This window comes from Callithrix jacchus, chromosome 7, assembly GCF_049354715.1.
Source record: "Callithrix jacchus isolate 240 chromosome 7, calJac240_pri, whole genome shotgun sequence".
NCBI classification, from domain to species: domain Eukaryota; kingdom Metazoa; phylum Chordata; class Mammalia; order Primates; family Cebidae; genus Callithrix; species Callithrix jacchus.
Window position 1 is genome coordinate 18,243,288 of NC_133508.1, and position 13,603 is coordinate 18,256,890.

Here is a 13,603-nt window from a genome sequence, read left to right on the forward strand (position 1 = left end):
ATATGGGTGACAAAGGAGTTTCAAGAACATCCAAATTCTATTTACAGTGACCGTACAGGAGATAAAACTGGATTGTGAATTTAAATGTAAAGCTTAAAACCAAATCAATGCTATTCTCTCTGAACAAAGATGCTTTAACAGACGGAATAATATCAAAGAGCAGAAAGCCCAAAGAGTTACAAGGTTCTTTTCATATATTTAGAAACACTCATCCTCATTCCAGGGATAAGGAGCCAGGAGAGCATCCTAGCCACCAGCATCCTGAGCACCATAGAGGGATGTAGCAGGCTGACCTGCCCCTGCGACAGAGGCCACAGTCATTACCTGTGCTCCAGCTTCCAGCTCATTAAGCAAACTTCTAACTATAATGTAGCCACCCCCCACCGCACCATACACACACATGCCATGTAGTTTTCCTGAGATAAAGGCAACCATCCCAGTCTACTCCATGGTTTGAGTACTCTTCTTAATTAACAAATTAATATTCTGGTTTATAAATCATCCTCTATGAATCTGGTTAACAAAAGTCTGCCTTTGTGCATCCGTCCTACTCAGGAGCTGACAAAATCAAGTCACAGTGCCTACCAAGATGAGGGGCAGATTCTGGCTGCCTTTTAATTTTGTCATTCACCAGATATCTGTGCGAGAGAATGCTAAGTGCTGGAGATAAAACAAGGTACAAACAGTTTCTCTGCTGCCTTGAAGCAAACAGGCTGGTGGGGATGACAGGCTAGTAAACACACAATTACCATCTGAGCTTGCAGAATGAAAGCCGGCTATTTTCCGGAATCATATTAATTTCAAGAAACCGTGATTCTGTGTTTCGGTGAATGCCATTTAATTCAAATAGAGGAACTTTTCTTAAAATGACTTTATAGAGCTTCATTCGTTTATACATAAACATTGCAGGCAGCTTAAAATTGCAAAAATTTCTGCAAATAATCTCTGCCTACTTGGTTTTTATTTGCCTTCAGTTACCCTCGATGAAGATTAATTAGCTAGCTCTCTGCTTCTGAGTCAGTTACTATAATGTATTTTTTCTCTCCTACCATGGTTGAAAGATAAGTTTTCAACAATGTAAAATCAGCCAGATGCGGTGGCTTACACCTATAATCCCAGCCAGGATTTGGGAGGCCAAGGTAGGGAAAGGTCTTGAGCTTAGGAGTTTGCGACCACAACATAGTGAATCTCCTGTCTCTACACAAAATTTAAAAATTAGCCAGACGTGGACGTGTGTGCCTGTGGTCCCAGCTACTCAGGAACCTGAGGTGGGAGGATTGCTTGAGCCCAGGAAGTAGAGACTGCAGTGAGCTTCGATTGCACCACTGTATGACTGAGCAAGACCCTGTCTCAAAAAAAAAAGGAAAATTGTAACTGTCATGCACATATAAAATGAACATGGGTGAAAGCTTTCATTTTACTCATAATGAGGGAACCAGTTCAAAGGAAAATGCAGAGTACCACCACCTTTACAGATCAGGAACATTGAGACTTAGGTGTCAATGGGAGGGCGAGGGGGAGGATGAGTCATTGGGACATCTACCACACAGGATGTAATTTGCATATTTATGGACTCCCATTGGATCAGAATCAGATAACTCAGAGGTGTGTGATCTGACCAGACACGGTGCCTCACACCTGTAATCCCAGCACTTTGGGAGGCCAAGGTGGGTGGATTACCTAAGGTCAGGAGTTTGAGACCAGCCTGGTCAACATGGTAAAACCCCATGTCTATTAAAAATACAAAACATAGCCGGGCATGGTGGTGCAGACCTGTAATCTCAGTGGGAGGCTGACGCAGAGAATCACTCGAACCTAGGAGGCGGAGGTTGCAGTGAGCCAAGATCATGCCACTGCACTCCAGCCTAGGTGACAAGGTGAGACTCTGTTTCCAAAAAAAACAACAAAACTGGGCCAGGCGCGGTGGCTCACGCCTATAATCCCAGCACTTTGGGAGGTCGAGGTGGGTGGATCACAAGGTCAAGAGATCGAGACCATCCTGGTCAACATGGTGAAAACCCGTCTCTACTAAAAATACAAAAAAAATTAGCTGGGCATGGTGGCGCGCACCTGTAGTCCCAGCTACTTGGGAGGCTGAAGCAGGAGACTTGCTTGAACCCAGGAGGCGGAGGTTGCGGTGAGCTGAGATCACGCCATTGCACTCCAGCCTGGGTAACAAGAGTGAAACTCCGTCTCAAAAAAAAAAAAAAAAAAAAAAAACAACTAAAAGTCAAAGCGGTCTGTGATCTAAACAATGCAAACCTATCCATTGTGGCACAAAATTTTCCCTACACCATAAACACTACCACTGCCCGTCACTCTAATGTTAAGGCTCATAGGAATGAGGCTCCCACAGACTTCCACTTCTGAATTTCAGTCTCCCTCCACCCAACAGATGACCCCAAATAGGGAAACAGATGGACGTGGCTCAGGCATGAGTCATTTGGGCAGTCAGAAAGTACTGCCTTATCTGAGTTACCTGAAGTGAGAGTTATCAAAGGGACAAGTATGAGATGGAGATTTATGAAAACTTCAGATTCGGCGGGCAGAGTAGGACTCTAATTAGGCAACGGTGTCTTCAGGCAAGTAGAGATAAAACAGAATAGAAGCAGATTGAAGACAAGTTGCAAACACAAGCGTCCATGTCTCATTTCACTGTCCAGAGGCGAGATGTCCTTGGCTATGGGAAGCACGCCTAAAAGTGTAGAGTCAGGGTGGAATTCACCCACAGTGCAATGTTTCTGTCATTTTTAACCAACTTCCAATAATATTCTCTTACTCTAGTCTGAAGGTAGTGACTTATCTCAATTTATTGTTCACCGTGAAGTTACAGATTCAACTCCTCACTCTACTCCTTTCCCTTCTCATTATTGTACTTGTCTAGTCAATACATATATTTTTTTCTTACTCTAAATAGCTAAGATTATTTTGACCTTTCTTTAGTGTCCTTTGAATTTGAAAATCTTGGATATGCTAATGAGAGGAACCAAACTAACTCCATCTTAGATGTGAGCCTGACTGACTCCATCTTGGCTTCTCCCCACTGTTTGGAAAACTCTGCCCCTACCGCGAAAGCTCTCTCTCTCTCTCTCTTTCCCTCCCCAACAAAGAGGCTCCCTTATCTCTCACTTTACATACCGGCCCTAGCCCTCCCGCCGCCCAGCTTCCTGCCGCCCAGCTTCCCGCCCAGCAGTTCAAACTGACCAACAGTTGCCCACCACCTCGGCTTTCAGCTTCTTCACGCCCTCAGCCCTTCAGCCCCCTATAAAACAATCCTGCCCCTCTGAGCAGCGCGGCCATTTTTCCTTTTCGTCCGGCTGGCCCGCCCGGAGGCTCTTTCCTCTCAATAAAGCCTGAACTTAAGGAATTTCCTCTAGCCTGCGGTCCGGTTTTTTCCGAACAAGCTCAGTCTTCCCGCAGAGGGTAGGTCGGACACCCACCCCCTTGATTTCTCCCTTGAGTGCATACCTGGGCCACACTGTACTGGGTCATGTTGTGCCTAGAACTATAGAAACATATAGCCGCTGTAAACATATCCTTCTTGACAAGCCCACTTGCTATTGTGCATACCCCCTTGATTGATTGTCTAGAAAGCACCGAATGCCCCCCCTTGGTAACCAGCAATCATAGGAACCGCTTGTGTATCAAGCGGTTAATCAACAATCATGGGAGCCTCTTGCCTCCTAGTTACCAGCCTCCTTCCCTAACTTGCTTATTCTGCTTCTGTAAAATTCCACTTTGCCCCCTTCACCCTGAGCAACATATAAAAGGAAATCAAACCTCTTCCTTGGGGCGAAAAGATTCTGAGCATGAGCTGACTCTTGGTCACTGGCAATAAAGGACTCAGTCAGATTTCAGAGTGTGGTGCTTTCTTAACAACTCACTCAGATATAACACTAAGCATAGTTTTGATATTAATATCTACATTCCCTGATGTAGAAATCCTCATATGCCTTCTTAGTTAAGAGTGAAGGAGCTGGGCACAGTGCCTCATGCCTATGATCCCAGCACTTTGGGAGGCCAAGGCAGGTGGATCCCTGAGGTCAGGAGTTCGAGATTAGCTTGTCCAACATGGTGAAACTCTGTCTCTACTAAAATTACAAGAAAAAATTAGCCGAGCATGGTGGTGCATGCTTATAATCCCAGCTACTCAGGAAGCTAAGGTAGGAGAATCGCTTGAACCCAGGAGGAGGAGGTTGAAGTGAGCCAAGATGGCACCACTGCACTCCAGTCTGAGCGACAGACAGAGCGAGACACTATCTCAAAAACATACAAATGAAAAGCCAAAGAATGAAGGTCATAAGAGTGATATATACTGAGTGGTCATTAGGTGCCATGTATTGTTTTACAAACTTTACACATGTCATCTCATTTACTTCTCATATTGAACTCCCTTCTTTAACAGGGCGATTTTGCAATTCTATAAATTGTACATGAGTGATGGCAATGCAAAATAATTCTTATAGGCATGCAAATGAACTGTGCCCAGTGGAGAGGCAATTCTCCCTCTTCCACACCACAAGGAAAAGGGAGTTCTGCCTCCACTGACACACTCAGCTTAGTAGTCCTGATCTATATATGTAAATGTATCCGTTCTGTGGATTCTCCGTTGAATTGGTTATAACCAATTCAAAATACCAGTTTTCTCAGTGATTATTTAAATAAAATCTTTACGCTTGAGTCCAGGAGTTTTGAGAGCAGCCTGGGGAAACTGCAAGACCTCATCTCTATAAAAAATTTAGAAAAATAGCCAAGCATGGTGGTACATGCCTGTAGTCCCAGCTACTCCAGAAGCCGCGATAGGAGGATTGCCTGAGCCCAGGAGGTCAAGCCTGCAGTGAACCGTGAGCACACCATTGAACTCCACCCTGGGTGACAGAGCAAGACCCTGTCTAAAAAATGAAAATTAAAAAAAGAACATTTTAAAAACTGATCATTTTCATATCTGTACGTGGTTTTACCTTTATATAAAAAGTATCTTTTAACACCTCAAATGAGAGTGCTGACATTTTTGAATCATGTAAACAAATTACAGTAATCAAGAGGATAAACTTTGATGGCAAGTGGACAATTGTTCAAACTCCTGCTCTGATACACACTAGATGCTCAACCTTAAGAAAGTTAAACTCCTCTATGATTTCAGCTTCCTCAGGTGTAAAATGGGGAAAATCCTCTCTTAGATGACTTTGATGCAAAATCTGTAGGAGACAATGCATAAAAACGCTTAGCACAGTCACTGGAATGAAGACCCTGCATAATAATCAGTATTCAGAAGTATTTGTTAAAGAAACCAGAATGCATCACCTCAAAATATGCCTCTTTGACATAAATGTATTTTGAGCTAAAGGCAATTAAGAAGCTGACTCAAAAAAGCTCTCTGCCTTCCTTCTGTTTGCCTAAAAGCAGGGCAAGAGAATTGTTAAAGACAAAAGGTCTTTCTATACTCCCCCCCATTTGCCATCCAAAGCCAGGGTGTAAATTCTCCTTTACAACCTTTTATCTGCTCAGCAACAAAGCCAGGAGATTCTGACAGTGGACTTCACTCCCTTCATTTCCCATAAATTTGCCTTCCCACATTTTCCCACCTCTAGGATCCTGGGACGACTTTCCTTTTGTCTTGTCACTTCTCTGAAATTTATTGTTCCTTGTCAAATATATGACATAAGCCAGACTCCTAAAGCCACTGCTTTGAGTTACTTCTCTCCCACAGGACATGCACTGCATGCATTCCTAAACTTGCTTGTTTTTCTCTTGTTAATCTGTCTTTTGTTGCAAGCCTGTCCCAACTACAAACGTGTGAGGGTTGAGAAAGAGTTACTCTTTCCTCCCTTTCTTAGTCTATACAGCAGTGGTTATTGTCTTGGCAGGCCTCTTGAAAGCAGCATTTCTTCAATTGCAGTGTGCCCATGAATCACCTGAGAAATGTGTTAAAATGCAGATTCTGGTTCAGTAGATCCAGGGTAAGGCTTAATATTCTGCATTTCTGAAACCAAAGGCTAATCTTTTAAATTGCTTGCTCCTTGATTTTTGCTGCTTGTTTTTTTTTGTTTTTTTTTTGAGACAGAGTTTTGCTCTTGTTGCCCAGGCTAGATGGTGTGATCTTGGCTCACTGCAACCTCAGCCTCCCAAGTTCAAGTGATTCTCCTGCCTCAGCCTTCTGAGTAGCTGGGATTACAGGCATGTGCCACCTTGCCTGACTAATTTTTTATTTTTTGTAGAGATGGAGTTTCTCCATGTTGGTCAGGCTGGTCTTGAACTACCAACCTCAGGTGATCTGCCCGCCTCGGCCTCTCAAAGTGCTGGGATTACAGGTGTGAGCCACCATGCCCGACACTTTTTAAACCCACATAGTTTAAAGCGAGGCTGCTAAATGCTGTAACTTAACATTCACTAGCTTCCTCATAAATAACACTCTGACATATATGTCACCATAGTAACAGTTACTTCAGTTGTCTTTCAGAAACTGTCCAGTTCAAACCAGCTGAGACCAGCAACCCTCTGAATGCACCTGCACGGATGTCCAAAAAGTGACCTTTGGACATCAGAGGGCCAAAACTCCACCCTCAGATCATGTTAACACTGCCATTTTCTGACCATGTGTCCTAGGAAGAGTCGTGAACCCAAATTACACTTGCTCAGATCACCAATTAATTCTCCCCACCATCTATCACCTTTCCCCACCTTAGATCATCCTAATTCTTTACTCCATAAGTATCCCTAAGCACTACCCTTGAGGAGGTAGATTTAAGAGCTGTTCTCCCATCTCCTGGCTGGGCTGCTCTTTGAATAAATCTTTTCTCTTTTGCAAAACCCACTGTCACTGTGATTGGCTTACTGTGTCCAAGCAGAATGAACCTGGTTTGGTGTCATATCTACGAGCTCCCAGACGATGCCAATCCCGCTGGACTAAAAGTCTCACTTTGAGTAACAAGGTCTTAAAAGTCTCCTGGATCAAGTTATTCTGCCCTGACAGTCTTCTTCATGATAGTCTAGAGCAAGACTTCACACACAAGAAATGTGGGACTGTCTCCTAGGCAGAGGCGTTAGTGGGAAAAGCAATGTGTCAATTCAAAAGCTGCAGAAGTAAAGTGAGCTAAGTCATCGTGTCACTAATAAGAGTTTTGTTTTGTTTCTAATTTTCAAATAAAAAGCATGACCAAGGAAATAATAGAAGAGGAAACATATGTTCCTGGCAACATTTAACATAATTGTTTTCCTGACTCAGTGGCATGGTTCAGTCTCCCAGGAGATCTGCTGCAGAGAAGAGTAACCTCCATCCATCCTGGCCAAAGCCCCCAGTCAGGCTGTGCGCTGGATCCAGCCCAACAAATGCAACCCTTAAATAAGGATTGTGCAAGCAAACTGGATGACAACTGAAGAAACCCTGTTGCTTCTGAGAAAACATCCAATACAAGAATGTGAGTTCTGGAAATGTCATTAAATGTCAGTTATATCCATGCTTATGTGTCCATATTCGTTATGCAATCACCATCGGCAAGTTCTTTTTCCCAACCAAAAAGATAGTGAATTTCTCTCTAACTAAATATTTCTTCAGGCCAGGCTCAGTGGCTCATCCCTGTAATCTCAGCACTTTGGGAGGCCAAGGCTGGTGGATCACCTGAGGTCATGAGTTCAAGATCTGCCCAGTCAACATGGTGAAACCCTGTCTCTACTGAAAATACAAAAAAGTAGGCAGGTGTGGTGGCACACGCGTGTAATCCTGGCTATCTGGGAGGCTGAGGCAGGAGAATTGCTTGAATCTGGGAGCTAGAGATTGCAGTGACCCAAGATCACACCAATGCAGTCCAGCCTGGGTGACAGAGTGAGACTCAGCCTCAAAAAAAATTAATTAAATTAAATTCATAAATATGTCTTCACTAAAACTCAAATAAGCGAATTTTCAGATAAGAATTTTATTTATTTACTTATTTTGAGATGGAGTTTCACTCTTGTTGCCTAGGCTGGAATGCAATGGCATTATCTCGGCTCACCGCAACCTCTGCCTCCTCAGTTCAAGTGATTCTCCTGCCTCAGCTTCCTGAGTAGCTGGGATTACAGGCATGCACCACCACGCCTGGCTAATGTTTTTTCTTGTTATTGTTGTTTGTATTTTTAGTAGAGATGAGGGTTCTCCATGTTGGTTAGGTTGGTCTCAAAACTCCTGACCTCAGGTGATCCACCCGCCTCAGCCTCCCAAAGTGCTGGGATTATAGGCATGAGCCACCGTGCATGGCCAAGATAAGAATTTTAATTGGAAAATATCTTTTATCTGTATTCAATGTTGACTTCATGCTAATTTGAGTGTTTGAGAAGGCCATATAGATGCCCTAACATTCAAGAATTTACAAATACTTTACTATTTGAACCATAACTACAGTTTTAAAATAAGTTTACTCATCTAAGAGTAAAGATTTTCTTACAATCTGCAAGTCTATAGCTCAACTCTTACATATTCATGTTTTATATTCATTTTCAGGAAAGCATCCAGTTCAGTAACTAAGAACTCCTGTAAAGAGTGTTGTGGAATCTTCTTTAAAAGAACAAAGCAAGGCAAAAGGAAGCTTAACAGGGTAGAGCAGCCAGGTGTGATGGTCATGCCTATAATCCCAGCAATTTAGGAGGCCAAGGCAGGAGGATTGCTTGAGCTTAGGAGTTCAAGACCAGCTTGGGCAACATAGCAAGACCCTGCCTCTACCAAAAAAAAACAAAAAAAATTAGCCAGGCATAGTGGTGCACAGCTGTAGTCCCAGGTTCTCAGGAGGCTGAGGTGGGAGGATTGCTTGAGCCTAGGAGTATGAGGCTGCAGTAAGCTGTGACCCTACCAATGCATACCAGCCTGGGTGACACAACAAGACTCTTTTTTTTTAAGATGGAGTTGTACTCTGTCACCAGGTTGGAGGGCAGTGGTGCGATCCCTGCTTACTGCAACCTCTGCCTCCTGGGTTCAAGGGATTCTCCTGCCTCAGAGACTGGGTTTCACCATGTTGGCCAGGATGGTCTCTATCTCCTGACCTTGCGATCCACCCGCCTCGGCCTCCTAAAGTGTTAGGATTACAGGCATGAGCCACCGCACCTGGACTCAAGACTGTATCTCTTAAAAAAAAAATTATAGAGTGATTTCTGGCCAAAAAAGCAAGAAAGAAGTAAACCCATGAAAACCAATGGTGCAAGTCTGGGAGCAAATACAGAAAAGCTGCCTAATTCATGTGGAAGCCCCAGGGAAATTATATACCATAAAAACCTAACACTACAAAAACTAGTTGTCAGACACATGTGAGCAGTGAACAAAATCTGAATTTACTGGCTTAACATTCAAAACTGGTGTGTTTGCGTATCTTCTAAAGACTGTTGGGGGTTTATTTGTGGAGTTCAGCTGAGTGTCATTGGAACAAAGATTAGTGCAAAAAACCTTTCAGAAATCATGCCCAAACATTTGCGTGTACCTTAAATATGAAATGAAATGCCAAGCAGAATATGTCACAAGAAAGTAAAAGTAACAAGTGAAATGTCTCATCACACTGTGACAACGTTACAAACGAGGCAAAGGCCCTGTCAAAAAAATGATGATTTTCAAAACTCTGAAATGCAAAGGGGAAAACTCCTTCCAGTTTACAGGAAGCACACAAGAATCTCCCCATCACCAAGACGTTTCTTTTCTATGGCCCCCGCTTTGTAAGATAATAATAAGAAAAAACTATAAACTAGAATTTGTTGAAAGAACAACTTCTAGAGTTTGCCCTTGATCTGCTGTTTTACGGTTTTCATGTCTGTCTCTGCCATAACGCCCTCCTCTGTTAGTAGCCTCCAAATAAACTTGAACAAATGAATGAATGAATAAGAGACAACTAAGCACGAGGTGTTGTAAGATGGTAACCCATCCAGGGAAAATTAAAATCTGGAGTGGATCAGATTGAAAAACAAAACATTCTAGAAAAAACAGGAGGATTTCCAACCAGAAAGTTCCCCTGGTTAACCTTCAGCTAATTATAAGATTTAATTAACTAGAAAAACTCAATTCTTATTTATTCTATTTAATTGAGATTTTACCGTACTTAAAATGATGCTACTCAAGTGTTCTCATTAATATTTAATGAACGTGTAAGAGAACTGGCTAACCAAATTTACTGTGCTTAGGTAAACTGTAATTAGGAAGGGTTAGCAGGGCATCCCAAGGGACCTATCAATCACAAAATGAAGCAATACAGATGAATTTCAACAAGGAAACAGCACAAAACAATAATCCTCATAAAGTCGGAATAAAATTACTTGAATGTGATGGTCAGTTCTGAGAAGTGCAGTCAATCACGTGACATTTCAGACAACTCAGAAGCAATAACCCTACCCAACAGACTTGAACTCGGGTGTTTTTTTGAGATGGAGTGTCTCTCTTGTCACCCAGGCTAGAGTGTGATGGCATGATTTCGGATCACTGCAACCTCTGCCCCCAGGTTCAAGCAATTCTCCTGACTCAGCCTTCCTAGTAGCTGAGATTACAGGTGCACACCACCACTCCCGGCTAATTTTTGTATTTGTAGTAGAGAAGGAGTTTCACCATGTTGGCCAGGCTGGTCTCAAACTCTTGACCTCAGGTGATCTTCCCTCCTCAGCCTCCCAAAGTGCTGGAATTACACGTATGGGCCACTGCACCCGGCCTAGACTTGAACGTTTGATTGCATGAAAGTGTATTAATCTTCTATCTGCTCATTCCCAGTTTCCCAGCTGATAAAATGTATTGCTGTTATTTCACTTACAATTTGGAAAAACCTGCATCTAGTTAAGCTGGAGCTACTTTGTCTTGTTACGGATTTTCTTTTGTTTTGCTGTCTTCATTCTAACTTGGCAGAGCCAGGTGCTTTGTCTCTATTTGCCTGCAAGACCTCTTTTCCAAGACATCGCAGGTTTCTTTCCAAAGCACCTTCCACCTGGAGCATATCTGTTCTTTAACCAATTCCTGATCCTATTTCCTGTTCATCTGCCAAACTAGTCTTTGTAAGTAGCATCATGCATGGCAATGAGTTCTAATGAGTTGTTAATGTTTCACACCTCACGATGAACACATATTTGCATTTCAGAACATGCTTTTAAGAAACGTTTTATTTTCTGCCCTCACTCCCAACTCGGTTGGTTGCCTTTAAGCAAAACCAAAGAGAGCCATGCCCAGCCTGTTCAGACTGCTGCAATCAGTTAAGCCCTTCTCATCGCGTGTGGGCCCCTCTTGCCTCCCTGGCCCGCCCACGCTTGCCCCAGTCTCAACTTCTGCCCCCACTCCAGCTGAACAGATTTGCCATTCTCAGCTTTCAGCTTTGGGAATCCTTCTTGGCATGGTTAGCCATCGCTGCGACCACCCTCACATCAGACTCATCGGCTTCTGCTTCTTAGGACAACACCTGCTCTCCCTGCTAGCCTACCCCTCACCCCAGGCCCTCCAACCTCAGCCACCCCAACTCCAAAGCCACATCCTATCCTATTGACCAACACTACTGCCAAGCCAAGCCCAAACCCCAGACCTGGGGATCAGAGACATTATTAATCCAATCAAAGGCACTAAAGTTGGGATTCTGACTCTGAAGCAGGTACCAAATTTTGGACAGAGGGGGGCTCCTCAAACCATTCTATTCCTGCAGTAAGTGTCTGGCAACAGGCAGGGGATATGATATGACCTAACAAGGCCCTGCACTGGGATTAACCTGCGTGAGCTCCACCTGGCTGCCCTCCAAAGGTCAATGCATTATTTGAGCCTAGGGGAGCCAGTCACTGCTACATCCAGGGCTGCATCCAGGGTGTCCTTTTTATGTCTAAACCTGCATTTTCCTAATTTTCAGGTCTGTAGAAATATTTACTACAAAAATTTTACTGGAATGCGTAAGTATCTGTAAGCATTTAAAAGTATACATGGTATTATATAATATGATAGGAGAAATAAGACCTAATGATAGATAAATCAGCAGAGTATAGTTTGCAACCATCTGTTGCACATTTCAAAATAGCTACAAGAAGAAGGTGAATGTTTCTAGCATAAAGACAAATACTTAAGGTAATGGATATCCCAAGTATACTGATTTGATATTTATGAATTATATAAATGTATTAAATTGTCATTTGTACTCCAAAGCTATGGATATATATCATACATCAATTAAAAAAAGATAAAAGTATGTATGTATCAGTAAGTACTTCTAAGTACCTGTAAATGGATATAAGTGCATATTAGGTAGGAGAACTAAAGAGAATTTGAGATCAATGTTTACACAGTGCTAGCATTCTGTTATCTAAAACACCTCTTGATTGGGGGCGCCAAGATGGCCGAGAGAAGCCATCAGGGAAATGCAGCTCCCAGCGAATGAGACGCAGAGGGCTAGAGGACCTCACGAGTCCAAAGGAGGTGCCAGGATCATTTCTGTGGCACTGATAGGGCACTGAAATTAGGACCAGGGAAGGAGCCGCAGGGCGAGAGTCGCCCAGGGGGGCAAATCAAGAGTTGGGGGGGCGCCTCCCCACCTGAAACGTGCAGCCAGCTCGCAGGGTCGAGGGACTTAACCCCGTTGGTGCTTCGTTTCGGATCCTGTGCTTACCTCATCCCTCCTGCAACCCACGGTCCACGAGAGCCCTGCCAGAAGGTGGGGCGCCGAGCGTAGTCGATGCAAATCTGAGCAGCAGCTACTGCTAGGGCGGCAAGTTGTCGCAGGGACCTGGGCGGGAGTTTGGACTAACACCAGGAGGGACTGTCCCACAGAGGGAGGCAGAGTTGAAAGTGGGGAAACAGACTATAAGGCCTGGCAGGCCCCAAAACTCAAACTGAAGCCCTGCTAGAGAGCTTGGCAGCAATTACACCAGCTTGACCCCAACCAGGAAGATCCAGCTGGGGAAGGAGAGACGCCATTGGGAAGGCGGGGCCAATCTCACCTGCAAACAAACCCCAGGGAAGGACCACCCACCCAGCAACCTGACTGAACCCGAGAGCCCAGCAGTGCCCTCTACAGGCCAAAAAAGATACAGCTCCAACCTCAACAGAAAAAACGTCCACTCAAAGACTCCTCCTGAAATCAGCAACTTCAAAGAGTAAAGGGAGATAAATCCACCAAGATGAGGGCGGGGGGGAGCACAAAAAGGATGAAACAATCAAAGAACAGAACACCTCTTCTCTTCCCAGGGATCAAAACTCCTCACCATCAAGGGAACAAAAAAAGACAGAGAATGAATATGACAAATTGACAGAAGCAGGCTTCAGAAGGTGGATAATAAACTTCTCTGAGTTAAAAGACCATGTTCTAACCCAATGCAAAGAAACTAAGAACCTTGAAAAAAGGTTAGACGAAATGCTAACTAGAATAACCCAGCTTAGAGAAGAACATAAACGACTTGATGGAGCTGAAAAACACAGCACAATAACTTGGCAAGGAATACACAAGTTTCAACAGCTGAATTGATCAAGCAGAAGAAAGGATATCAGAGATAGAAGATCAAATCAATGAAATAAAATGAGAAAGCAAGATTAGAGAAAAAAGAGTGGAAAAAAAATGAACAAAACCTCCAAGAACTATGGAATTATGTGAAAAAACCTAATCTACGCTTGATTGGTGTACCTAAATGTGACGGGGAGAAT

The 13,603-nt window shown here is 43.5% G+C and overlaps 1 protein-coding gene across 5 annotated transcripts in view; it reads right to left on the reverse strand.

Moving 5' to 3' along the window:
- Nucleotides 1–13,603, reverse strand: part of ST8SIA6 (ST8 alpha-N-acetyl-neuraminide alpha-2,8-sialyltransferase 6) — a 149,406-nt gene that overhangs the window by 82,372 nt on the left and 53,431 nt on the right. The window contains exon 1 of one of the 5 annotated variants that reach the window (XM_008999995.5): nt 12,573–12,907. The exons of the other annotated variants lie outside the window; for them this stretch is intronic. Within the exon in view, the coding sequence (XP_008998243.1) occupies nt 12,573–12,577 (5 nt within the window). The 5' untranslated portion in view covers nt 12,578–12,907. Of the gene's footprint in view, nt 1–12,572; nt 12,908–13,603 lie in introns of those variants that run through there. 5 annotated transcript variants of the gene reach the window in all.